A 27,512-nucleotide genomic window follows, 5' to 3' on the forward strand; every position below is an offset into this window, starting at 1 on the left:
GTTAGATAAGATCTTGGTTCTTGTTTTAGTGTAAAACTACTGTTTGGTTACAAAAATGCAGATTTCAGATTTTGGTCTTGTTGTATCGCTTGATGAGCATGGCAAGGCCAACATTAAACTATCTGGGACACTTGGTTATGTTGCCCCGGAATATCTCTTAGACGGTAACTATCTATTCAGATTCCACAAAGTCCAAAGTCATTCTTGTTTGTTATATGTCAAGAAGCTATCTGTAAAAATGTCGAGCGTGCTTTTGGAGTTTTGCAAACTCGCTTTACCATAGTCAAAATCCCCGCTTTTGTATAATGATAGCGTGTATCATACTTTACAATATGATAGTAAAAAATAAATGAAATGGCTACACGCAATTTGATCCAACAGAATTCGTACAAGTAGAAGCAAACAGAACTTTAAATGTGGACTCTACATTTTCAACTAATATACTTTCAAATGTCAGCAATATAATGACCATATTGAGCAAGTGGAAGAAAATTCATAATCAAATAAAACATTAACAATTGAAGGATGATTTGGTTGAGAATATATTGCAAAAGTAAAATTAAAACTAATCTTTTTCTCCATTTGTAATTTCTACTTCTATTTTAATATGTTTTTATGATTTGTATGTTTAAAAGTTTATGAAATACAATAATTTTCTATTTTAATAAAATTTTAATTATTAAACATTTAAACTAATTGTTAAAAAAAAAAATTTAAACTAAGAACACCACTTAAAATTTATCATTAAAGAAGTAGAATTTTAATTAACAAACAAAAAGTTCTTACTTTGTAAACATATACTTTCTAATACTAAAAAAATATAAGAGCCCTTAAAATACAAACCTACAATAAAGGACGTAAATTTTGTATATCGACAAAAATTTATATGGTCTGCTAAATGACGTAATCAGAGCAAATCTCGACACGTAGATCGTTCAGTATGACCCACGATGGAAGCTTAGGAACAGTCAGACCCACACAAAGTTGAAAAAAATTGGTTCTGCTCATTTGGTTTTCTTCTACTTTTATAGTGTGAGAGCATTAGCTTAGTACTCTGTCTCTCTCTCTATCCAGAAAAAAAAAACAAAAACAAAAGCAAAAAACTCATAAATTTTTATTTTTATTTTCAGACAAACCCATCAGTTTTTGTTTTCCTACAAACAACGGTTTGGTTTTTGTCACAAATTCATATTCACACTGTATATGAAAGGAAACCAAAAGGACTCATCGGAGAAACCCAAATGGGATCGGAGCTCATCGAATATATCCATGACCCGACCCGGTCGTTTAATGATCTGGTTCATCCTCTTCATCTCCGTCACTTACATCATCTACACTCTCAAGATCGTCTCCACTTCACAACCTTGCGAAGATCTAACCTCCTCCGACTCAATTCTCAATCATCAAAGACGACCGGAGAAAAAAGCAGTCACGGTTCCAGCTACGGCGGTGGAGACGGCGGAGCACGAAGCCACCGATCTAAACCATGTGGTTTTCGGGATTGCTGCGTCGTCGAAGCTATGGAAACATAGGAAAGAGTACATCAAGATTTGGTTTAAACCAAAGAAGATGAGAGGCTACGTGTGGTTAGACAAAGAGGTAAAGATAAAATCCGATGCCGGAGATCAAGAAAACCTCCCGCCGGTGAGAATCTCCGGTAACACGTCGTCGTTTCCTTACACTAACAAGAAAGGACACCGATCAGCGATTCGGATCTCGAGGATCGTTTCCGAGACGTTGATGAATCTTGATTCTGTTTCCAAGAAGAACGTGAGGTGGTTCGTGATGGGTGATGACGATACCGTGTTTGTTACGGATAATCTGATTAGGGTTTTGAGGAAGTATGATCACGAGCAGATGTATTATATTGGGAGCTTGTCGGAATCTCATTTACAGAACATTTTTTTCTCTTATGGGATGGCTTATGGTGGTGGAGGTTTTGCTATTAGTTATCCTTTGGCTGTGGCTTTGAGTAAGATGCAAGATCGGTGTATTCAGAGGTATCCGGCTTTGTATGGTTCTGATGATCGGATGCAAGCTTGTATGGCCGAGCTTGGTGTTCCATTAACTAAAGAGATTGGTTTCCATCAAGTAAGTATTTTGATTTGGTCTTGTTGATTTTATGAAAATGGGTATTGCTTAGATTGGTTTAAGTCCAAATGGGTATTGCTTAGATTGGTTCGATTCCAAATGAGTTTGGCTTAACAAAATTAGAAAAACTAGTGAAATCGGCAAGTTCGATGATTGGTGTATGTAATTGGCATTCATGGTATGCGTAGCTTAAAGTTTGGTATAATTTATTAATTTAAGATTAGAGATTAGTCGCAATGGATTTGTTAAAACTTGTTTAACGTTTTTAATTGAGATCTTGAGAGGTAAGAGATTAAAAGATTAATTTCTGCACAAATTTTAGACTGTTTAATGATTTCACTAGCCCTGGGCATATTATCCGAACCCGAATCCTGAACCCGACCCAAATTCGGATATTCGATCGGGTTTGGGTAATATCAGAACCCGAAATAAAATCCGAACTAATCCGAATTAAATGTAAAAATACATTTAGGGGGAATTAAACCCAGTATCTTGGACATTTAAGGGTGCATATTAAACCATTTTGCCATCTTAGTTTTTTTGTCCTAATGTGAAAAGTTAAATATTTATATATACATATGTGTTCTGAAATTTATAAAATGATAAAAAAACAAAAAAAATAATTTTTTTGAGTTCGGGTATACCCGAATAACCCAAATCCGAATGGATAATACCCGAATTCGACCCGAAATACAAAAAACCCGAATGGAAATCTATATGCCTAAATCCGAAAATCCGAAAACCCGATTGGGTTGGGGAATCCGAATGCGTAGGGCTAGATTTCACATTCGTTTCAATTTTAATAAATTTTTCGTAGGTGTGTGAATCTTTATGGCATTCGAGTTTATGGAGATCCGAGTTTTGTGTCGCTGTCGCACTACTTAATTGGTAAACCCATTTTAAAACAGCCGACCAAAAAGTTAACCATTGGAAATAACAACAAGCTTCATTATATCTTTTGATTAAAAGAAGAAACGTGAATTGTTGTAAGCTTTGGTTGATGTTCATTAGTTTATTTAAAACGAATTAAAGAAAGATTAAAGCAGAATAATTCGAACATGTGGCGCTTGAGCAGAGTAACCATAGTTGTTAGATTCCTAGATGTCGGAATAGGACCCGTGTGTCAGTTTCAACCTTTAAAGGTCTTCTTAAAGACGTGTGACTCTCTTTTTCACTCTACGCGCAACGTAGCACGTGATGCCTACGCTTTTATTAATTCAGTTTTTTTTGTTTTCCTTCTTTAGTACGATGTTCATGGGAACCTCTTTGGCCTCCTAGCTGCCCATCCCGTAACACCGTTTGTATCAATGCACCATCTTGATGTGCTGGAACCGATTTTTCCGAACATGACTCGCGTTCGTGCCATCAAGAAACTAACTACACCGATGAAGATTGATTCATCCGGGATTCTCCAGCAATCAATATGCTATGACAAGTACAAAAGCTGGACGATTTCGGTCTCATGGGGATATGCGGTCCAGGTGTTCCGCGGATCCTTTTCTCCTCGCGAAATGGAAATGCCATCTAGAACTTTCTTGAATTGGTACAAAAAAGCGGATTACACGGCCTATGCATTCAATACTAGGCCCGTAAGTCGCAATCCTTGCCAAACACCGTTTGTTTTTTACATGTCAAATGTGAAATTCGACCCGCAATTGAACACAACGGTTAGCGAATACACGAGGCATCGGGTTCGCCATCCGGCTTGTCGTTGGGATATGGCTAACCCGGAGGAGATCAACACTATAGTCGTTTATAAAAAACCGGATCCTCACCTATGGAACAGGGTAAGTGAATGATTTAATTTTTAAAGATGTGAAGCTTTTTTCATTACATTAATATGTTAATTCTTATTGATTGTTGTTTCTCTTGGGCAGTCACCGAGAAAAAATTGTTGCAGAGTATTACAAACAAAGAGGAATAATACATTATGGATAAATGTTGGTGTATGTAGAGCAGGTGAAGTCACTGAAGTTTAGTGATATCAATTTTTGTAACATAACTTTTTTGAAAGAGACAAAAAATATATTAGAGGTATCAGAAAAATATATATCAGAGGTATCACCTTGTTAGGCCTTTTAATCCTGGTTTTGCCGGCTAATTATTTAAATTTTACACCGTATTTATATTTTGTTTATGCGTTTCAAATATCATTTTTTCCATAATTCTTCCGTAGTAAGAAAGAAAAATATTAAGTAGTGTAGAATTTATTTATCTCAAAAACAGGTTTACATGAACCATGATGACATGAGTTCTCTCATTAGTAAGCGTTGGATAACTCTTATACTTACAAATTTCCAAACACTAACCATGTAGTGATTACTAGGTCATATACATTGATAAAGTTTCAAGTTTCAGTATGTTGTAAGTAACTTAATTTTAATTTGAAGCTGGTCCGGGTCTAGAACTCACTTGTGTTGAGTAAGGGTATGACTAGTTCAAACGCAGCGTTTGCGGTTGCGGTTGCAGGAGATTGCGTAATTGGGTGGTTGCGGTTTCAAGCGTTATTAATCGTTTTGAATGACTGATTTAGCGCTTTAAATGGATGCGTTTGCAGGAGGCTTACGACTGGTTGACCAGCGGGTGCAGTTAAAACATAATAAATGTAATATATAATTATATAAATGTTTTCAAACACCAAAAAAAACATTAAAATTGATTTATAATTATAATTCATTAAAAATACTAAAATAATTATTCAAAAAATAAATAAATTTCATATTGAAGCGAGAGTTGAGAAAAGTCATTGGTGATTTGTTTTAATATTTTTCACAAATAATTTTATTTTCTTAAATTTCTGATGAAATATTATATTTATTTAGATTTTTTTTGAATTTATGTGTGTTGTGCCATTAAAATTTACGTCAAGTTTTTCGGGTTATTGTTAATTAAAATCTTACTTTCTTGTATAATTATTTATTTTTAATCTCCTTAATCGTATCTGTACTTCATTTTCTCTCATCCTCAATGGATAAAATGGTTAAGTAGAAGATTTCTGAAAAAATATTTCATTATTATTAATTTGTTTTAAGTTTTAAAAATAAATCCAACCACAACCGTCCGCAAACACAAACGCTTGCGAGAAACAGCTTTCGGAATTCAGTAGTTTCAAACGGTTGGAAGCGATTGGAAGCGGTTTGTGTGATTGGTACCAATCGCTAGCAACTGCTACTACCCGCAAACGCTTCGTTTGCGAGAGGTAGCGGGATAACCGATCAACACCTAAATTACTAGAGTTGGTTTAGGGGTTTGGGTCACATGTGTCGAGTGTGGACTCTAAATGATCTGGGTTGAAGTCACTGCGACCCATTTCAAAATTTTTGCTCTTATAAGCTAAAACATAAAGATCAGAGATGCTGCAATCAGACGGAGGATAATTACGCATTTGGAACCATTTTTTAGTTGAGAATAATGTGACAATTGCTTTATGGGGACATGTTCAAAGATACGAAAGGTTTTGTTCCATTAATAACAACATTTGTGATAAACGTTGGCAATGGAAACCCTTCATCTTGTGACTGCGGAATTTGATTTTTGGGTGTTTTATTGGGGGGTTTTAGTCGCGGAAAGACAGAATCTGGTCTTGGATCCAAGTGAAGAACGAGGAGACATGATTCAACTTACTTGTTTTTGTTGGTTTGTTTGCCACACAAATTTGTGTAGCATTATTTTTTTATGAGGAACCCAACATTGACTATAAAATAGTTGTTGTATATATTCACTATGTGAACTAGATTAGTTCAAATTACAAAACAAGGAATGGTGGAGAAAACTTATTAATATCAATGTACATTCAGTGTTCGATTCAATTACTTAATCAAAGCTATATGAATTCGTATTTTCTTAAACAACTAGTTCCTTGGTTCCTTAGACTAAACACATCATCATGTCAAACGATCACTATGCAAGTAGATTCATTAACAATTAACAAATATGCACCCAACTCACAAGAAATTCGAACCAGACATACATAATCTAAAAGGAGGTTTCATATTCCCTCAAACTAGGTCTCGTCAAAGTCGACATCAAAGTTTGATTTAACCCAAAGTTAAAACGTTTAACATACATAATTGGATCTAAATCAACTTATTAAACTTAAAGATTAATCCGGTTTTCAATTAAATTAAGCTAAACTTGAATTAAACCAATCGGTATTTTTCTTTAACCAAAAGTCAATTAGTAATTGTTGAAAACTAAACCTAAGTACAAAGTATTCAACATCCATTTTAAAAAAAAACCGAAACAATCAAACATGTATTTCAACCTTGCAAATATTTCTCTGTTGACATTTTTCAATTTGATTTTTACCTTTTATAACAATTTGTAAAACTTTTCCCAAAAAATCAATTTGTAAAACAATAGTAGTTTTTTGAGAAACTTTCTAGTTGAAAACAATTTTGAGAATTTTTTTGGAGAAACAATTTGATGTAAAAAAAAATATATAATTTGTAAAAAAATTTCTCAAAGTCGGTTTAGGCCTTCACGACCAAGTTGAGTCATTTAGATGAAAACGTTTTGAAAGTCAATCTGACAAAAAAAAAAACTTGGTGTTAGTGTTGGTTGTTTCTTGGGGCATTGATAGCCATCTTAGTAGCTCAGAGTCTCTATTTCCCACTTATCTTGTAATATTGAAGACTCTGACCAAACCATAACAGATATATGTTAGGAGTTTTTCGCTCCCTTTTAATTGAAAGGAAAAAAAAAAGAAAGATAAGTCCAATCATATAGGAGACTTAATGCATCTAGAAGCACTAGAATTGCTTATATCATGGCTTAAAAGCCTCAAAGAGTCTTGAATCAAGATCCATCACTTACCAAACATTAGAGTTTAATACCTCATCATATGTCAGATCACCTGGTAATGTTGCAATAACATAAAGTCAGCAAAATGTAATCAGTTGACGTTCATATCTCAACAATAAGCTAAGAATTTCACTCAATACAACAATTAATTTATTCTCATAGATACATACAACAACCAACAATCATTATAATCCATCAATCAACCTAAAGAAGAATTGCTTGTAATTCTTATTGCTTTAAGAGATCAATCTACTTCAAACATGTAAAATTCAACAACAATATTATCCTCTACAATCCCTTTTTTGCTGAGGTATGTGCCTCAAAAACATGGTAAAAATACATCTCATTTCCTTTTGTAACACTACTATTAATATTACCTCATTGCCTTGTGTAAGGACAAGCATCAGAATTTCTTACCAACCATCTATTTTTTTATTTATAGACTCTTAAGAATCTAAATCAGCGCCGAGGCATTTGAATAGGCAACATGGGACAGAGTTTCTCACTCACACACCACTATCATTCTATTTCTGATTTATAGGCTCATCATAAGAAAAGTCTCAAAACCGAGCCGAGGCATTTGAATAGGCAACACAAGACTGGTAAAGAGGTAATTTAAATTACCTTATTTCTTGCACTATCATCAATCCATTTATGGTTTATAGACTCATCATCACAAGAGTCTTGAACCCAAGTCGAGGCATTTGAATAGGCAACATGGGATAGAGTTTCTCACTCACGCACCACTATCATTCTATTTCTGATTTATAGACTCATCATAAGAAAAGTCTTAAAACTGAGCGGAGGCATTTGAATAGGCAACACGGGACTGGTAAAGAGGTAATTTAAATTACCTTATTTCTTGCACTATCATCAATCCATTTATGGTTTATAGACTCATCATCACAAGAGTCTTGAACCCAAGTCGAGGCATTTGAATAGGCAACATGGGATAGAGTTTCTCACTCACGCACCACTATCATTCTATTTCTGATTTATAGACTCATCATAAAAAAAGTCTTAAAACTGAGCGGAGGCATTTGAATAGGCAACACGGGACTGGTAAAGAGGTAATTTAAATTACCTTATTTCTTGCACTATCATCAATCCATTTATGGTTTATAGACTCATCATCACAAAATTCTTGAACCCAAGTCGAGGCATTTGAATAGGCAACATGGGACAAAGTTTCTCACTCACGCACCACTATCACTTTATTTCTGATTTATAGACTCATCATAAGAAGAGTCTAAAACCAAGCCGAGGCATTTGAATAGGCAACACGGGACTAGTAAAGAGGTAATTTAAATTACCTCATTTCATGCATTACCATCAATCTACTCTTACTCACGCACCATAATTAGAATAGACAACATTTGTGTCTCACGCACTAGCATTCTATTTCTTTCTCTAGGCAGAAACGCAATATATTTCCTATGAAATATATAGAAACAAGAAGATTCAATAAGAGATATCGACGGATTTCCTAATAAAAAATATAAAATAAAAAAGGAGGTTTACTCAAATAGCCTAGAAAAGATCAAAATTGACTAGAATGTCATTTTTTCGTAATATTTTATGACATATAAGCCCTTTTCGAGGTGAATAAGGAAAAAAAATTACGACTGAGCCATTAAAAAGCGTTGCCACATAATTGTTTTGAGCACTACTGTTCAAAGTTTTTTTTTGGGGGGGGGGGGAAACTCCCGCTCATTTAAGCTACATAACGATAGAGACATTATGTACGACAGAATTATATAAATTTTGGCAGAGTTATTGGCTAGAGTTTTTATAATGAGTAGATTAATTTGGTAGAGAAATAACAGCGATGGCAGAGAAAATAAATGCTAGGAGATTTATTGTTATCGGTAGAGATAGTCGATAGATATATTGTAATGGTGATAGAAATATGAAATTTTGATAGAGATATTAGGTAAACGGCGACAGATATAGTAAGCTTATGTCGGATGGCAGATTTGTTTGACAGATTTAATTAGTCATTATGGCAGACATATACGACTTAGTAGTTTTATATGGCAGATATAATTTTTAGCGATGGTAGATATTTCCATACAGATAGATATAAATAATAGCGATAGATTTATTAGTTAGTGTAGTGGTAGACATAATTCTTACTGAAATAACAAAAGTTAGGTAGAGTTTAACCAAAAGACGTGATAGATTTATACTATTGTTGTTTTAGGTTTTACTGCTGATTAACAGTCTCTTTTGAGACGAGTTTCAAGCAGCCGCTAAAACTTCAAAGCATAGTTATCTCTCCTTCTCTTCAACTATTACAGAGGTAGTTGTGCATTCAAAGTTCTGTGTTTATCCTTTTACAGATCTAGATCTATAGCTCGTTTTCCATAATGGAGGATATATCACTTGTGTGTGGAAAGTGGGTTTTACTGAAAAAGCGCTGGGAATTTTGTGTTGACGAAAGAAGAGGTTCGAGGATGTTAATAGCGAGCAAAAAAACATTATATGAAGATATCGTTTCCATGGTGTACGAGGATTTTGGGTTGGACAGAGAGATGTATGGTGTTCTACTAAGTTATAAGTTTTCAAGGACGTCGCAAACAATGCCAGCTGATACACCTCCTGTATTTGTCTGCAATCATCGCCAGTTTGAAGGATATCTTAGAGTGTGTAAATCTGAGCGTCTATGTGTTGAGCTCGATATTGTAGAGGGAGAGGAAAGTCTCGATCGAGCAAGGTCCTGCGGAGTATATCAGAGTAAAAGAGAAACTAAGGGTGAGGAGTACAAGAAGAGGAAGGTAGCTGGGAAAGATCTCATCCACACTGAACATTAAAAGTTCCCCGAGAACAAAGGTGTTGAAGAAACGAAGTCATTTAAAGAGAAAGAAAGAAACGAGGGCTCAGATGCAACAATACCTATCATTGATGAAGGCGATGATAGCCGATATGACTGTTGCGAGGACGGAGCTAGCTCCGGGGATGAAGACTATTGTTTGTATTCTAATTTTTCAACCGTATACGAAGATGAGAGATCAGTAAAAGGTCAATACGGAGGGAAAAATAGGAGGAAGGCACCTTTGCGAGCAACGAGTTCAACCCCGGCTAAAGATTCAGTCGTTATCGAAGTTGGTTGTGTTGATGTGGCAGTAGGTCAAAAATATGACTCAAAAGAAGCTTTGGAGAGTAGACTGAAGATAGTCTTTGTTCTACAAAAATTCGACTTTGATGTGGATCGATCGAATCCTGCGTCGTACACTATATTGTTGGGTAGAAGGATGTCAATGGCGTATAAGAGCTAGTAGGATTGGAGATTCCCCTAGTCTTCATATTAGATTATATGTAAATGAGCATACTTGCTCAGTTACTGAACGTTCTGCTCGTGCACGTCAAGCTACTCCAGATATATTGGGCCATTTGTATAAGGAATTTGTTGGTGGAGTTGGAGGCAGTATTCGACCAATGCATGTGGCCGATGCTTTAAACTTGAGGTTTGGGCTGACGGTAAGTTTTCTTACGTATGATACTGCGTCTGACTAAGTGTGGTTGTTTTCTTAGTCCGTTGTCAGCTTTTCTTACCTCATCTATTAACTTGTAGGTTGACTATTGGAAGGCACGGCGGAATCTTCTATGTGCTAGACAATTAGTTTGTGGTACAGCCGAACATGGGTATGAAGAGTTACCCACTTACTTGTATAGGATTCAAAAAGCAAATCCTGGAACATACACCAAGCTGGAAGTGGATTCATAAGACAAATTTAAATATGCTTTCATAGCTTTTGGGGCAAGCATTGCTGGGTTTCCTATTATGAGGAAAGTTATTGTTGTGGATGGGACATTCCTTAAAGGTCAATATCAAGGTACACTTCTGCTAGCTACTACACAAGATGGAAATTTCAATATTTTTCCCCTAGCATTTGCTGTCGTTGATAATGAGAATGATGAAGCTTGGGAATGGTTCTTTAGACAATTGAGTCGTGTAATACCAGATGATGAAGCCCTTGCTATAATATCAGATAGACATCAATCCATAGGAAAAGCAATAAAGAATGTCTACCCCCTTGTTAGTTGTGGTATTTGCACATACCATCTATACAAAAATATTGTTCTTAAATTCTGAGGTAGTGAGTCATTTGGACTTGTAAAGAAGGCAACAAGTGCTATTCGTCTTGAGGACTTTAACATGTACTTCTAGCAAATCGGTGCATTGAATCCAGAATTGCATGCTTATTTACAACACGTTGATGTAAGTATGTGGAATCGACTGCATTTTCCTGGAGAGGAGTACAATTTCACAACCAGCAATATCGTTGAGTCAATTAACTGAGTTCTTAAACAAGCAAGAAAGTTTCCCATTGTCGAACTACTTGACTATATACAGTCAATGTTGACACGCTGGTTTGCTGTAATCATGAGTCCACTGATTCACAAACCATGGATCTAAAAATGCTATCCTATCACTTATGAAAGGAGAAACCGCCTGCATTGATCTTTTTCGAAGCATTTGCATGATAGACACCAAATGATAACATAGATGGAACATAATATGAGGTTTAAACGTCAGAGTTTGGAGGATGTTATATAATGCAAAAAAAAGAATAAAGGGGGGGGGGGGTAATAATTACCAAATCCATCAACCAACCATACGTAGGATCATTTTTCGGCCACATCGCCTTAGAAGTTAGAGGCCCCAAAATCCGTTCTCAATGGATCTTCCCTGTTGGCATAAACCCCATCAAATGAATATGCAAAAATAACCAGAAGAAGAACTAGTAGGGATGAAGAAGATGACAACTTACGTTTCTAGTTTTATAAAATTCATTAGGGCTTCCACCTTTGCAGCATCAGCCTTTGCGAATGGATCATAAGCTGTTGGGGATAACTTAACACCACGCAGCATACGCTTCACCATTAAACTGCCAACAAAAGGATCTTGTTGGGTGTATGATAGGTTCTTTGGTCTAATTTTCCTTGTTTCAACATCAACCTTGCACAACACAATCAACTTGTCCAGGGCACCATCAAATGCCTTATTGCGAGCATCTTCAATAGGATCCGATGCATCAGAAAGTGTGGTTGGTGTAGTTGTGGCTTTTTTTTGGGGAGATTGGTTTCTGTTTAGTGGATGTACCATCCTCTACTAGCTTTACAAGTTGTGGGCGTTTGGTGGACTTTGAGTATACTAGATCATCTTTGCTTTGGGCTTTGGGCTTACAGGATTTGGCTTTTGCAATTGGATTTCTAACAGCACAAGATATGGGGTACCCATCGGAAGTTTCATGTACCTGAACTAACCATGACTAAAACACAAGATGTAAATTTTTTGTCAATTCACAGTTATCAAAAAACACATGATAATACACTTCCCTAGTTCTCCAATTGATTCAGTTGTTAAGTTTTAATAACATAAAAATAAATGTTAAAATTATAAGAAGATTTGGAAAATTTGAAAGGTGGAAGTAGCAAATAGCAACCAAAACATTTAAAATTTAACCAAATCGACGAGAACATCAATTCAAGTATCAATATATGATGAGAAAATGTTTGAACAACTCTAGAGGAAAAGGTTAGAAAACTCCTCAACCAATAGACTTAAATTTCTTATTCTGTAATTCCACACCCAGCTACCCAGTACGCTGCGAATGAAAACCCCTTTTTTGATCAACCAAATCCTCTTAAAAACTAATTTAAAGAGGACTTTGGGTCGAGGAGCTTACCTCATCTTTCTCTCCAACCACACCATCTTCACATGTTGTAGATTCGGCGGTCTGAGTTTGAGGTTTGCCTTTCTTTATGACATCAACATCAGCTTCTAGATTTGCAACCTTCTCTTCTAAACCTTTAAATTGTTCACTTAACAAGACCAATTGACCGCCCAAGTGAGAGTCCATGGTATCAAATTTGTTGGACAATGACGCTAACATATTCACCACACTTTCAACACCAGCTACATCCAACGGAGCATGCACTCCACCAACTGACTCCGTCTTTTCCGCAGATTCATCCCTTTTGGCTTTCTTGTCCGAACCACCATTTCCATGTGACTTCTTCCTGGATTTATTAAGTTGTCTACGTTTTCCACCTCCGCATCCAACTCGACGGCTTTCCTCTTTCCTGGCTGCCTCTCAACAACAGAACCATCCCAAGCTCGCTCATCTACAGAGGCATTCATAATATTACCTAACAAGTTATCCAACAATTTAAATCCACCATCCCCTTCACCATAAGCTTCGGTCTCATCAGGCCAAAATGGAAACAGTTCCGCTTCAGGCCTGACAACTAAATGATGAATTTGAAGCTACAAAACACCAGAAAATTGTAATATAGTCAGTTATATTATTAACATCATATGACACTCATTCGAAACATACACCTATATGATATAACATACCTTCTTCTTCTTACTCTCTGAGAATAAGAAGTCACCTATACTTCCCCTGGTACGACCTGCATCCCAACTAAGAAGGGGGACATCATCACCTTGGTTTTTATTCTCATATTCTTTCCCTAGTTCTCTAACACTCTCAAAGGCCCAAATCAACAGAACATGTGCACATCCATGAACCACATACGACGTGTTCTCATAGGACACAACTTTGATGGAGTCTATTAGTCTCTTGAAACTTACTCGACCCCAAGGAAACCTCTCAAATGCTTCTGTATTGAAAACACGTTTATCATATTCCAAAGGGATCCTACTAGACCGCGAAATCCCTAAAATACCGACATGCAACACAAACAAAATCCCAATCATTTTCCTTTTCGACTCACCCCATGTCCTACATTCCCTCAATACATCAGTCAACTCTTCCAGTTTGGTCCCACCCTAGAATCAACCTTCATCTCGCCCCACAACTCTTTGTGATCAACATCCACTCTGTCTTCCTCATCAATTTTGTCACAGTTGAGGTCGGTGATATCACTAAACTCATGTGAGGAGAACCTAATTGGATTACCTTCTATTAGCGACCAAATCTCATATCTCCTATGAATTGCCAATTGCTGAGTTAAGAAGTGATGCACAATCTTGGAACCCCATACATATCGACTATCAGCGAGCTTCAAAATCACTCCCACTTGCGAATTATCACGAATGTCGTTATAGACATCATCCCCAATGCAATCTCTCAACAGCTCAAAACTGTTTAATGTGCAATTAATGTGCATGCTCCTCTTCTGTAAAGAAGATTTCCCCTGAGGATATAGCCTCGGAGGATACCTTAAGTTCTTTTCAGAACTAGTAGATTCCATATCCTCCTGCAAGAGACATTTTCAAAATCCATCAGATTCTACGCGACAAGCATATCACATTACACCAAATTTTACTACACAATATCTTCTCCCAAAACTTATCCCTATCATTTCATCACAAATTATCTCTTCCTATACAATCTCTACCACAACTAGTTAATAGCCTCTGTAACTCTATCAATATATACATATCTTCATTGCCAATACCCGCCAAATTCAAAAGCAGTTACATTTTATAGATTTCTCTTCACACTAGTTGCTGCCAACCCAAATGTATCTTCACCCACACTCACTACCGCCACCAATTCCTATCAACCATCTCTAATTACCAGTTATTTTCCTTCAATCAAACTCCTACCGCCACCAATTCCTATCAACCATTTGAAAATTAAAGAAAGGGTTTTCAATGTGTTACTAACTAACTTACTGGGACACTCGAAATTAAACTACACCTTTTACCCAATCTTTCTACTCATCGGCGCCGTCACTATATCCTACCTTTCTCGGCCGCCGCTAAATCTACCCAACACACCTTCACCAGAGGAAAATCAATAATATACAACTGTACTATCAACACATCTGATACGTTTCACTCACAACTTACCTTTACCGGATTCTCGCCGTCGCGTAGCTACATTCTCCCGAAAACCTTCAAAATTTTCTTCTCTGCTTTATCACAACCCCCTCACGACTAAGATAACATTTATCCCAACTCCAACTCACCAGATCTCCTCACCCTCGTACAATTGTAATGGGACTCAACGACACGCCGTTACCGAGCCTTCCTCGCAGAAAGGAGATTTTTTTTTTCTGAAAAAGTTTTAGGTCGAAATCTCTGTTTAACTATCGGGTTTAACAATATGTAATGGCACTTCTGTAATTATTAGTTTAACCTAATGCTTAAACGTCTTTTTCAAATTTTTATGTGTTGTTTGAGTAAAAGTTTGGTCACAAGTGTAGTTTGAGTAAAAGTCGAACTTATAAGTGTTGTTTGAGTAAATTTCTGTAAAAAAATCTACTGTTTAAATTTAATCTCTATCGAATATCAGAATAGTGGATATAGTCATGATTCGATGGGTTAGGTCTACTTACTTTTTTTTTTATTTGTCGATTTCTAATCTATCAAAAAATCGAAAAAAAAAAGAATATATATTTAGCGATTCAAGAGACGACTTATCATTATTCATTAGTATTATAATATAAAAATGTTCAATTTTATTTTTTAAATTACTCGCTAACTTTATTATTAGTTATTATTTGAATGAAATTAACAAAATTAGAAATTAAATTATACACTTTCGAATAAAATTTTGACTGGTAGAAAGTAAAGGGAAAAAAGCCTAAAAAACCGCCATCTATTTTTTATTTGGACGTTTAATACCTCTGTTATTTTATTGGAAGAAAAATACCTTGATTATTTAATTTTGTCATAAAAAACCTTGGTTTATATAACGGTTGGTGAATTCGTATAAACGAGTTAACAGCCATCAACGGACGTTACCAAATTTTAATGGTGTTAAATCTTAACCTCCACATGTTTTATAGTATATATACCATTTGGTTTAAAAATTAATGATTTTATTACTGTGGTATGTTGGTGATGGGTGAACACTGATTAATCCTCAAACCCAGGTTCAAATCCCATAAAACACGGTTATTTTTTAAAATTTTTATTTTTATTAAACCAGACCACATCTTCTCCGCCGTTGGTTGACATTTGCATCTCCCGTCCCACAGCCTCTCCGCTGCCGTTTCTTCTTCCTGAGAGATGGTGAACAAGCATCACGCATAATCGAATTCAAGTAAGAATTAGTCTTCGAACGAGGTCTTATTTGTGGAGACATTTATAAAATAAATCATGAAGTTGGCACTTATTTATATGCATGCCATTGACATTAAATAATTAATTTAAAAAACAAATTAATTCTATTTATATTCATTTTTTTATAGAAACTAAATGTTTAAAACGGTAACAAACATAATTATAAATGTATACAGATTTTATTTTCTTATTTTATAATGAGGTGAGTGAAGAGGTACTGTTCTTTAAAATTTGAAAAACTGATTTGATTAAAAGTGACTTTTAGCCTCACATACTATATTTTACTTTCACGGGTTTCATATTATGAGTTTTTGCGGATTAAAAATCTTTGAACATGTTGCGTGATCAGCCTAGCATAACGTGTTTGTTCCCTTTAATATTCTGAATCCATCTATATATACATTTGTGGAGACATTTATAAAATAAATCCTGAAGTTGACACTTATTTACATGCATGCCATTGACATTAAATAATTAGTTTAATAAACAAATTAATTCTATTTATATTCAATTTTTTATAGAAACTAAATGTTTAAAAAGTAACAAACATAATTGTAAATATATACAGATTTTATTTTCTTATATATAATGAGGTGAGTGAAGAGGTACTGTTCTTTAAAATTTGAAAAACTAATTTGATTAAAAGTGACTTTTAGTCTCACATACTATATTTTACTTTTACGGGTTTCATATTATGAGTTTTTGCGGATTAAAAATCTTTGAACATGTTGTGTGATCAGCCTAGCATGACATGTTTGGACTATAGAACCAATACTAAAACAATTAGTTTATTTCATATACTATAGATTTGTAGTCATAGCTTAGAAAATTAACTTATAAATTATTTAGTATATGAACTACAAAATATTACACATACTACAACATATTCTTAATATTCCAAAAAAAAATTGTATACACATAACATATCATATAGATATATAACTCTGTTTAATTATAGAAAACAAAACTAACTTTTTTAAAATTTTATATTCTATCTAATAACAAATTGTATAATCGAATTCAAGTAAGAATCAGTCTTCGAACGGGGTCTTATAGCAACACAAGTAGTCATATCCATGGCTAAAGAAGAGGAGAGAAATTGAAAACCCTAGAAGAGTGGATTTGGTGAAGGAGGTAGAAGATTGAAGAAGCTAGAAGAGTGGATTTGGTGAAGGAGGAAGAAGATTGAAGAAGCTAGAAGAGTGTATTTGGTGAAAGAGGAAGAAGATTGAAGAAGCTCATGATGAGCTCTCGACCAATGTTGGAGAAGATGTGGTCAGGGCTGGCGACGCTAGGGTTTTCTACGAAGAAGGAAGGAAAGTTAAAAAATAAAAAGTTTTAGAAAATTGGCATATGGTGGGTGTCGATCCGGTTTGGTTCACATAAAAATATTTGTAGCCAAAATTGAACCGAATATAAAATTTATATTTTGTTTATTGGGAGAAATTAAATTTTGTTTTTAGTTGTAATTTTGGTATCTTAAATTGTTTTTCTTTTGATAAACCAACTAGGTTTTCACCCGCGGTACACCGCAAGACTAAATTATAAATTATTGTATTTTAAATAATATTTTTTAATTTATTTAGTTTTCAAATTCCTAATTAATCAATTTTTATCTAATTAATTTATTATTTTGTTTAGAATGTTTTTTCTTCTTCTTACGTTTTATACAGTTTATAAGCTAATTACATTAAATTTGTTATTAGATAGAATATAAAATTTTAAAAAAGTTAGTTTTGTTTTCTATAATTAAACAGAGGTATATATCTATATGATATGTTATGTGTATACAATTTTTCTTTTGGAATATTAAGAATGTGTTGTAGTATGTGTAATATTTTGTAGTTCATATATTAAATAATTTATAAGTTAATTTTCTAAACTATGACTACAAATCTATAGTATATGAAATAAACTAATAGTTTTAGTGTTGGTTCTATAGTCCAAACATGTCATGCTAGGCTGATCACGCAACATGTTCAAAGATTTTTAATCCGCGAAAACTCATAATATGAAACCCGTAAAAGTAAAATATAGTATGTGAGGCTAAAAGTCACTTTTAATCAAATTAGTTTTTCAAATTTTAAAGAACAGTACCTCTTCACTCACCTCATTATAAAATAAGAAAATAAAATCTGTATATATTTACAATTATGTTTGTTACCTTTTTAAACATTTAGTTTCTATATAAAAATTGAATATAAATAGAATTAATTTGTTTATTAAATTAATTATTTAATATCAATGGCATGCATGTAAATAAGTGTCAACTTCAGGATTTATTTTATAAATGTCTCCACAAATGTATATATAGATGAATTCAGAATATTAAAGGGAACAAACACGTTATGCTAGCCTGATCACGCAACATGTTCAAAGATTTTTAATCCGCAAAAACTCATAATATGAAACCCGTGAAAGTAAAATATAGTATGTGAGGCTAAAAGTCACTTTTAATCAAATCAGTTTTTCAAATTTTAAAGAACAATACCTTTTCACTCACCTCGTTATAAAATAAGAAAATAAAATCTGTATACATTTACAATTATGTTTGTTACCTTTTTAAACATTTAGTTTCTATGAAAAAATGAATATAAATAGAATTAATTTGTTTATTAAATTAATTATTTAATATCAATGTCATGCATGTAAATAAGTGCCAACTTCATGATTTATTTTATAAATGTCTCCACAAATGTATATATAGATGAATTCAGAATATTAAAGGGAACAAACACGTTATGCTAGCCTGATCACGCAACATGTTCAAAGATTTTTAATCCGCAAAAACTCATAATATGAAACCCGTGAAAGTAAAATATAGTATGTGAGGCTAAAAGTCACATTTAATCAAATCAGTTTTTCAAATTTTAAAGAACAATACCTTTTCACTCACCTCGTTATAAAATAAGAAAATAAAATCTGTATACATTTACAATTATGTTTGTTACCTTTTTAAACATTTAGTTTCTATGAAAAAATGAATATAAATAGAATTAATTTGTTTATTAAATTAATTATTTAATATCAATGTCATGCATGTAAATAAATGCCAACTTCATGATTTATTTTATAAATGTCTCCACAAATATATATACAGGGTATCGATCTCCGTACCTCTCCCATGCTAAGCGAGCGCTCTACCATCTGACCTACATCTCCAATTGTTACTTAGCTTAATTTAAAGAAACTATATTTTTGAAATATATGACTTTTACCCTTGGGACTTTAGAACTTTCGACGGTTCGGTGAAGAATCATTTCTATTGATTCACGTTCATGCATACTAATGAAAGAACTTATCAGAGAAAAGTAAATATATATTATACAGTCCATTGACCCACCATTGATTAATCAAATATCTTCAGCCACCGGATTAAATTATATATTACGCTTTAAAGTTTAAACACAAATATACTTGTCTCTTGTTATTCTCATTCCCACACCTCAAGCTTCATCTCTCTCTCTCTCTCTCTCTCTCTCTCTCTCTCACACACACACACACTCATAGTCATGGGTGTTGTTCTTATAGGTTTCAAGGATTTTAAGATACCAGGGTACGTACTAAAGGCACTTTACGTCATTGGTTTCATCAGAGACATCGTTGATGCTCTTTGCGCTTACATCGTTCTACTTCTACCTAGTTTTCTATACCACGATACCTCTCACCGCAACCCGACCAGACACACGCTCTCGAAGTCAGCGAGTCTTGCCGACGAGTTTGTCCCCGTGGTTCGTATCTCGGATCTTTTGACCGTTCCGGATGATTGTTGTACGGTGTGTTTAGCTGATTTCAAGTCCGACGATAAGGTTAGGAAGCTTCCGAAGTGTGGACACGTGTTCCACCATCATTGTTTAGACCGTTGGGTAGTTGACTGTTGCAAGATGACTTGTCCGATTTGTCGTAACCGGTTCTTGCCGAAGGAAGATTACACGCAGATGGATTCGGATTCTGGTTCGGTTTGGTGAAGTGGAAAGTATAAAGTATAAACTAATAGTGGTTTTGTTTAAAGAACACTATGTGTATATTTAATCCGATGAATATTCTAAGTTCTGGATTAAATTTTAAATGTCTTCTTTAAATTTGAAAAATGATAAGACATCAAATAATGTTGGTCTATCGATTTATGACAAGACATATTTCTTGAAACAAAAATCAGTATCTATGATCCTTTTCGTCTCTCTTTACCATATATATACATGTGCGTTATAAATTACACAAAATGCAAACAAACACCATACACTTGTGACACACAGAAAATATAGAGTGTGTTTTGCTCTGTTATAAACATATATTAGAATAGTTTCCGTGCTAGGATGGTTATTATTTTTATTATATGTCATGAAAATATGTTTATATATATCGGTTCGTATTTTCATATTATCGGGTTCGTATTTTCATATTATCGTGTTAATTTGGTGGATATATCCAGATTTTTTCTCTTATTCTGTATATTTTTTACCATGTTAAATTTGTTAATATCATGGAAAGCGTAAGAAATTTGTTTAGATAATTAGGTACAAAAAAATTATTTGTTAAGATGTGCATCTGTTTGAAAAGAAATGATGTATATATATTTATAATATTATAAATAATAACTTTAAGTTGTGGTATTTATTAAAATGGTAAAGGTTTATTATGTAAATCTTAGAAATAAAATGTTATATTAGTAAATGTACTTTCAATAAGAAGGGGATAGTTATACCATGCATGTCCTATGTACTCAAACAGTTTGATATTAAACTGTATTCCTAGTCAGTGCGAGCTTAGCATATGTGCTGAGGGTATAGTGCACAATGTCCGATGGTCTAGGTAAAGTTTGAGCCGGACCAGTTCGAAGTTTACATGGATCTTTAATTTTTGTTCTCATTTTTCCAAACTCTTGGTTTTCGTTTATTCTGATTGGATAATTAATCCCTATAATTAATTAGTTAAATAATTTCGTCACCAAATCGTGATCTATCAAAACATTGAAAACATATAGAATAATTGGAATATTTGTCAACATATTCCATTTGTGAGTGACGCCACCGTTGAAAGTTCAACCGTACGTCAAGTACTAAAGCTCTCTTACTTTTTCGAATTTTTCTTGTCATCAGTCCACCAATGAGTGACGGCTATGAGTTTGTCAATACTTATATCAGCGAAGGTTCATGCATGCGATAATCTTTAAAAATATGTACGACGACTTGTCAAAAGCTCATTCGATAATATGGTAATTAACCAGCCACTTCTTACGAAAAACTCCAAGATTATAATAGCAAACACATATACTTTACAAAACCAACATTATCTTAAATGTTTCCACAAAAAGTAAAAGAGAAAAAGGTTTATCCCAACATTTTAAAGAGAGCGTGTTAGTAATCATTATCATGTTGGAAAAAGGTTTATCCCAAAGTTTTTGTGGTTTATAAGAAACAACAAAAAGAATTATCATTCATCATTTATCATTTATCAAGATTTTGAAGTCTCTTCGTCGTTGTCATTTAGAGCTACAAATAATATGTCAGTTTCACTATTAATTCTCACTCACACACAAGAAGCTCAAGATTACCATTTAAACCCAGAGGTCCTTCCTGTACTGATATAAAAGTACAGGGATTAATTTGAAAATTCTCTTTAAATAATATAACCAAATATTAATTTCGCTAAATTATTCAAAAGCCACCCTGGACAATTTCAAATATGGGCTCAATTATCATTAAGCCCATTAAAAAATCGGCCCATTAGTCGATGAAAAATCGTCACCGGCGTCTTCCCTTTCACCATTTCTCCGTCATCGTCTCTGTGTGTGTGTCTCTCTCTCTGTCTCACATAATCTCGGAGAAGAAAGATCGTCGTCGGGGGAGAAGAAAGGAGAAAATGAGTGGTCACGATTCAAAGTACTTCTCGACGACGAAGAAGGGAGAGATCCCTGAGCTCAAGGAAGAGCTTAATTCCCAGTATAAGGTTTTCTTTTCTTCTTCTTCTTAACCTCACTCTTTTTTTTTTTTTTTTTTTTTGTCTTTACATGTGGATCTGTGATCCGCCGCCATTATTACATTCACGATCTCTCCGTCGATGATCCTTTTCTCCTTTATAATTTTGTTATTCATGCAAATTTTGGTAGATCTGGATTTGAATTATCAATCTGTAAAGTTTTGTTGCTGTTTTTAGTGGAATTGGTTTCGTTATTTTTGTGGGAAGAAGGATGATTCTTTGAGATATAGCTCGAATTGGAGAGAAACTGAGAATGGCTTATGAATTAGATGTGTGCAATCTCGTAGTGACTTATTAGTGGAGTATAGGTTGGTGAATCAGAACTCGTTAAATCTGTATCAGTGCGTTTGTTAGAGGATCAGTGAACTGCCGTTTCGATCTAGGAGTTGTTTTTGCAAAGGAAGAGGCTAGACTAAGCTATTAACATTAGTACGACTGACATTGTTTGTGCTCAAAGTTACTGTTCAATAGGATGCATATGTTAATGATATTAAGAAGGAAGGGTGCTTTTCTATTTTGGCTTCAGTTTTGTTAATTTTTCATGTATACTTTCTGTTTCCTAGGATAAGAGAAAAGATGCGGTTAAGAAGGTTATTGCAGCAATGACTGTTGGAAAGGATGTTTCATCACTTTTCACTGATGTAGTCAATTGCATGCAAACGGAAAATTTGGAGTTGAAGAAGCTTGTTTACTTGTATCTCATTAATTATGCGAAAAGCCAGCCAGATCTTGCTATTCTAGCAGTTAATACTTTTGTAAAGGTAACACTCAAACACCTGACTTTTCGCACTCCTTTGCTCTGTTCTGACCCTGGGGTAATAAGAGAAAATGGAAAGGAGCTGATCAAGTGATCATTAATTTAATTGTTAATTTGTATTCTACAGGATTCACAGGATCCAAATCCGTTGATCCGCGCTTTGGCTGTGCGGACAATGGGCTGCATTCGTGTTGATAAGATCACAGAATATCTATGTGATCCTCTTCAGAAGTGCCTAAAGGTTGAGTTTTAAATCTTACCGCTTCTTTGGGATTTGATACCAACATCTCAATTATTGCCCTTAAGAATCTGTTTCATCTTAACTAGTCAGTATTTACACTATCCTCTGCATAATGTTTTCTTTAGGATGATGATCCATATGTCCGGAAGACGGCCGCTATTTGCGTTGCTAAGCTTTTTGACATAAATGCTGAATTGGTTGAGGATAGGGGTTTCCTTGACGCCTTGAAGGATTTGATATCAGATAACAATCCGATGGTTGTTGCCAATGCTGTAGCAGCCCTTGCAGAGATTCAAGAGAATAGTACTAGCCCCGTATTTGAGATCAATAGTACAACCCTTACGAAGCTCCTTACCGCTCTAAATGAATGCACTGAGTAAGCCCTCTCCTTATCGCCATTTCTATTGTTTCACTGCATTCTGTTTAGTATTGAATATTTATGGCCAGTTGTCGAAAGCTTTCCTAGTCGAAGAACATAAAAGGTATTGACCTAAGATTAGAGGTTAGTGGAACGGTGATGGATTATGAAATTGCTAGCTAGATGTGGTATGGCCTCAGTTGTTTATGCTTTGTCTTCATGTCCATTATCAGACAGCAGTTTGGAAAATTACTTTTTCGTTATTGAAGGTTTTATCTGTAGATAAATGACCCACTATTTTGAAGTTTGGGGAAATGAGTGTTGGATAAGCTTTTGTCACCTCCACTTTTAGTACTCACTATGATCATCGCAGGTGGGGTCAAGTTTTTATTTTAGATGCTTTATCGAGGTATAAAGCAGCTGATCCCCGCGAAGCTGAAAATATTGTTGAGAGAGTCACGCCAAGGTTGCAACATGCCAACTGCGCTGTTGTGCTTTCAGCTGTTAAGGTGAACAACTTTCATTTGATTGTTATTCTTCTACTGCTCACTGGTAGCTCGTCAAACTTGCTTGTAAACCATCAGCTACACCTTTGCATGTTTTCTAATGTGCTCCCACTTCTGTTCTATATTTGATAATTGCCTTACAGATGATCCTTCAACAAATGGAACTTATTACTAGTACAGACGTCATTCGTAATCTTTGCAAGAAGATGGCTCCACCCCTTGTTACATTGCTTTCTGCAGAACCTGAGATACAATATGTTGCACTTCGTAACATTAATCTTATTGTCCAGAAACGACCCACTATCCTTGCCCATGAAATTAAGGTAGTTTGACCTGTGCTTTGTTAATTCTCAGACGACGCAACTGTTACATCCTTGCTTTTAGTACTTATGTTGCAAGTTATCTTTTTTTTTTCTTTCAGGTTTTCTTCTGTAAGTATAATGACCCAATTTATGTTAAGATGGAGAAGTTGGAGATTATGATTAAACTTGCCTCGGACAGAAACATAGACCAGGTATCCTCACTGAACTTTACCATCTTCTGTATGTCTCTATTATTGTTGGTGCATATTATGATTTTTTGGAGAAATGCTAATGTAGGTTCTTCTGGAGTTCAAAGAGTATGCCACGGAAGTAGACGTTGATTTTGTTAGAAAGGCTGTTCGTGCAATAGGCCGATGTGCTATTAAACTAGAGAGAGCAGCCGAACGGTGCATCAGCGTTTTGCTTGAGTTGATCAAGATCAAAGTAAACTATGTTGTTCAGGAGGCCATTATTGTCATCAAAGATATCTTCAGAAGATATCCAAACACGTAAGTTGACATTTCTTAATCACTTTCGTAATGGCATCTTGAATTCTTCTTTAAATATTTTTGATGCTATTTCAAATTCCATACAGGTATGAGTCCATTATTGCAACACTCTGTGAGAGTTTAGACACTTTGGATGAACCAGAAGCTAAGGTAATGAACTTTCTTGTTTTCTTTGTTTATTAAATTTGAAATACTATCTTAATTTTGACCATAAATCACTGAACTTATAATTGTACATCTATTGGAAAATTGCAACTTGAAGGCATCTATGATATGGATTATTGGTGAATATGCTGAAAGAATTGACAATGCGGATGAGCTTCTTGAAAGCTTCCTTGAGAGTTTTCCTGAGGAACCAGCACAGGTCCAGCTGCAGCTTCTCACTGCTACTGTTAAGCTCTTTCTGAAGAAGCCAACTGAAGGCCCTCAACAAATGATTCAGGTTCGGCTTTTCCCTTGCTCACACTGTTTTATGATTGATTGATGTGCATGTATCATGTATGTGACGACAGGCATTACGTTATGTTTGATGTTTTCAGGTTGTCTTAAATAACGCTACTGTGGAGACGGATAATCCTGATCTCAGAGATCGTGCATACATATACTGGCGCCTTCTATCTACTGATCCTGAGGTGTGTGTCATTTTGATATTTCATAGCTTTTTTAGTACTCAGCTAGTCCAGAAGGAATATATTCAGAATTGTTTATTCAAGCAACACATACCCCGTTGAGCTTTCTCTTGAGATATATATTGCTAATCGCGGTATTTCTCTTCATTAGGCGGCCAAGGATGTTGTTTTGGCTGAAAAACCTGTGATTACTGATGACTCAAATCAACTAGACCCATCCCTTCTTGATGAGCTGCTTACAAATATTTCGACCTTGTCGTCTGTGTACCATAAACCCCCAGAAGCTTTTGTTACCCGCTTGAAAACCACAGTTCAGAAAACAGAAGACGAGGACTTTGCGGAAGGAAGCGAAGCAGGATACTCATCTAGTAATCCGGTTGATAGTGCAGCTTCCCCTCCAGCCACCACAGGTAATATCCCACAGTCTGCCGGAAGACAACCAGCTCCTGCACCAGCGGTCCCAGCTCCTGTGCCCGATTTGCTAGGTGACCTGATGGGATTGGATAATGCCGCTATTGTCCCAGTTGATGAACCCATTACTCCATCTGGGTGAGTTATGTCTTGAATAACAAAACTTTCTATTGTAGGGACTAGTTTATTACATTAGATCAATTTCGGTTACCTAATTCATAGTAAAGCTCATCGAATCTTATGAACTCGATCACAGTCCTCCTTTGCCAGTTGTCGTGCCAGCTTCAAGTGGTCAAGGTCTACAGATAAGCGCTCAATTATCCCGAAGAGATGGACAAGTATTCTACAGTATGCTCTTCGAGAACAACTCGCAGACGGTACTTGATGGTTTCATGATTCAGTTTAACAAGAACACATTCGGCCTTGCAGCTGCTGGACCTCTTCAGGTACTCTATCTGAATCTACTTTTATGTCTGAAACTTAGGTACGAATCTTTAGAACTGATATCCGCGTTTGTATTATTTCAGATTCCGCCAATGCAACCGGGAACATCTGCCAGGACAATGCTACCTATGGTCTTGTTCCAAAACATGTCTGCTGGGCCTCCAAGCTCGCTATTACAAGTCGCTGTCAAAAACAATCAGCAGCCTGTTTGGTACTTCACTGATAAGATTATACTTCATGTTCTTTTCGGTGAAGACGGTAGAATGGAACGTGGAACCTTCCTTGAGGTAACATAGCATTGTACCAAACATCCTTAAAATTTGGACTATTCGCATCTGTTTGGATTTAGGATAATAGTGGCAACTGTAAAACCAATTCTGTTAAGGTTTGTATAGTTTGGGTTTTTATATCTGCAATTTTTTTAAGAATATACGTTTTGGTTTGTCTTTTCGCAGACATGGAGGTCATTACCGGACTCAAATGAAGTCCAGAAAGAATTCTCCGGGATCACCATCGCGAGCATCGAATCAACTATAGATTTGCTCACAGCTTTCAACATGTTCTTCATAGCAAAGCGCAAGAATGGGAACCAAGACGTGATCTACTTATCAGCAAAGGATCCACGAGATGTACCGTTTTTGATCGAGCTCACTGCTATGGTGGGCCAACCAGGTCTCAAATGCGCAGTGAAGACTCCCACTCCCGAGATCGCACCTCTCTTCTTCGAAGCTGTCGAGCTTCTCTTCAGGGCTTGATGATAATTAATTGTTGTCAAATGCTTTAAACCCAAACCTAAAAGGTTCCAGATTCTTTGTTTTTTCTTTTTTGTTATCTCCAACCCTTTTTTACTGAGTTCAGTGTATGTAATAAATCCTGTTTGTGTTACTTCCGGTTGGACCCATTTAGTTTTGGTATTTGTAATGCTCACTCATTTCTTCTAATTCTTGTATTGAAACCACTTTTATTTACCAAACACCATCAAAGAACCAAATCACCATGGATGATCTTGCTACATTGGACCCTTGATGATGCTATTGGTGGACAACGCCAAAACTTTCAAAACATTTCTTCTTAATTAGTACACTTGTGGCTATACCAAAGACGGCTTTCACAACGGATGGAACAACCATCTTGTATATTAAAAGGATTATAATTTAAATGCAAATTCCTACTGTTTAGTTTCGGGTTGTGAAAAAAAAAAAAATTAAGTAGTTTCTTTCAAGAAATGCTAGCCGCACAGGCACACACAATGAATATAAAATTTCTTATAAACAATATGGGTATACTTGAGTTACAGTTGAGTATCATGAAAAAAAAGTGAAAGAGCACCACAAGCAGAAACCTCCTCCAAGCAAATGGTCTCATCCTCCTCTAGGTATATTCAAGTTGCAATGTGAAGCTTCTTGGATGGGTAGCTTAGGACAGAACGGTAT

The 27,512-nt window shown here is 35.2% G+C and overlaps 2 protein-coding genes and 2 pseudogenes across 2 annotated transcripts; 3 read left to right on the forward strand and 1 right to left on the reverse strand.

Annotated features, from left to right (window-relative positions):
* Positions 1–930: 930 nt before the first annotated feature.
* On the forward strand, positions 931–4,173 carry LOC104707437 (uncharacterized). The gene is made up of 3 exons (XM_010423788.3): positions 931–2,091; positions 3,336–3,878; positions 3,969–4,173. The coding sequence occupies exons 1-3, from the start codon at positions 1,204–1,206 to the stop codon at positions 4,068–4,070; spliced, it is 1,533 nt and encodes a 510-aa protein (XP_010422090.1). The 5' UTR covers positions 931–1,203; the 3' UTR covers positions 4,071–4,173.
* Positions 4,174–11,544: 7,371 nt separating this feature from the next.
* LOC147940254 (uncharacterized) lies at positions 11,545–14,121 on the reverse strand (annotated as a pseudogene).
* A 5,279-nt stretch (positions 14,122–19,400) lies between these two features.
* Positions 19,401–19,911, forward strand: LOC104707438 (E3 ubiquitin-protein ligase RHA1B pseudogene; annotated as a pseudogene).
* A 1,513-nt stretch (positions 19,912–21,424) lies between these two features.
* Positions 21,425–27,052, forward strand: LOC104707439 (beta-adaptin-like protein B). Its single transcript, XM_087463378.1, has 15 exons — positions 21,425–21,892; positions 22,486–22,683; positions 22,807–22,920; positions 23,046–23,296; positions 23,652–23,787; positions 23,928–24,107; positions 24,206–24,298; positions 24,384–24,595; positions 24,682–24,745; positions 24,858–25,037; positions 25,135–25,227; positions 25,376–25,773; positions 25,892–26,081; positions 26,163–26,366; positions 26,535–27,052. The coding sequence occupies exons 1-15, from the start codon at positions 21,677–21,679 to the stop codon at positions 26,832–26,834; spliced, it is 2,829 nt and encodes a 942-aa protein (XP_087319504.1). The 5' UTR covers positions 21,425–21,676; the 3' UTR covers positions 26,835–27,052.
* Positions 27,053–27,512: the final 460 nt, after the last annotated feature.

This window comes from Camelina sativa, chromosome 8, assembly GCF_030686135.1.
Source record: "Camelina sativa cultivar CO46 ecotype springtype chromosome 8, ASM3068613v1".
In the NCBI taxonomy this organism is placed as follows: domain Eukaryota; kingdom Viridiplantae; phylum Streptophyta; class Magnoliopsida; order Brassicales; family Brassicaceae; genus Camelina; species Camelina sativa.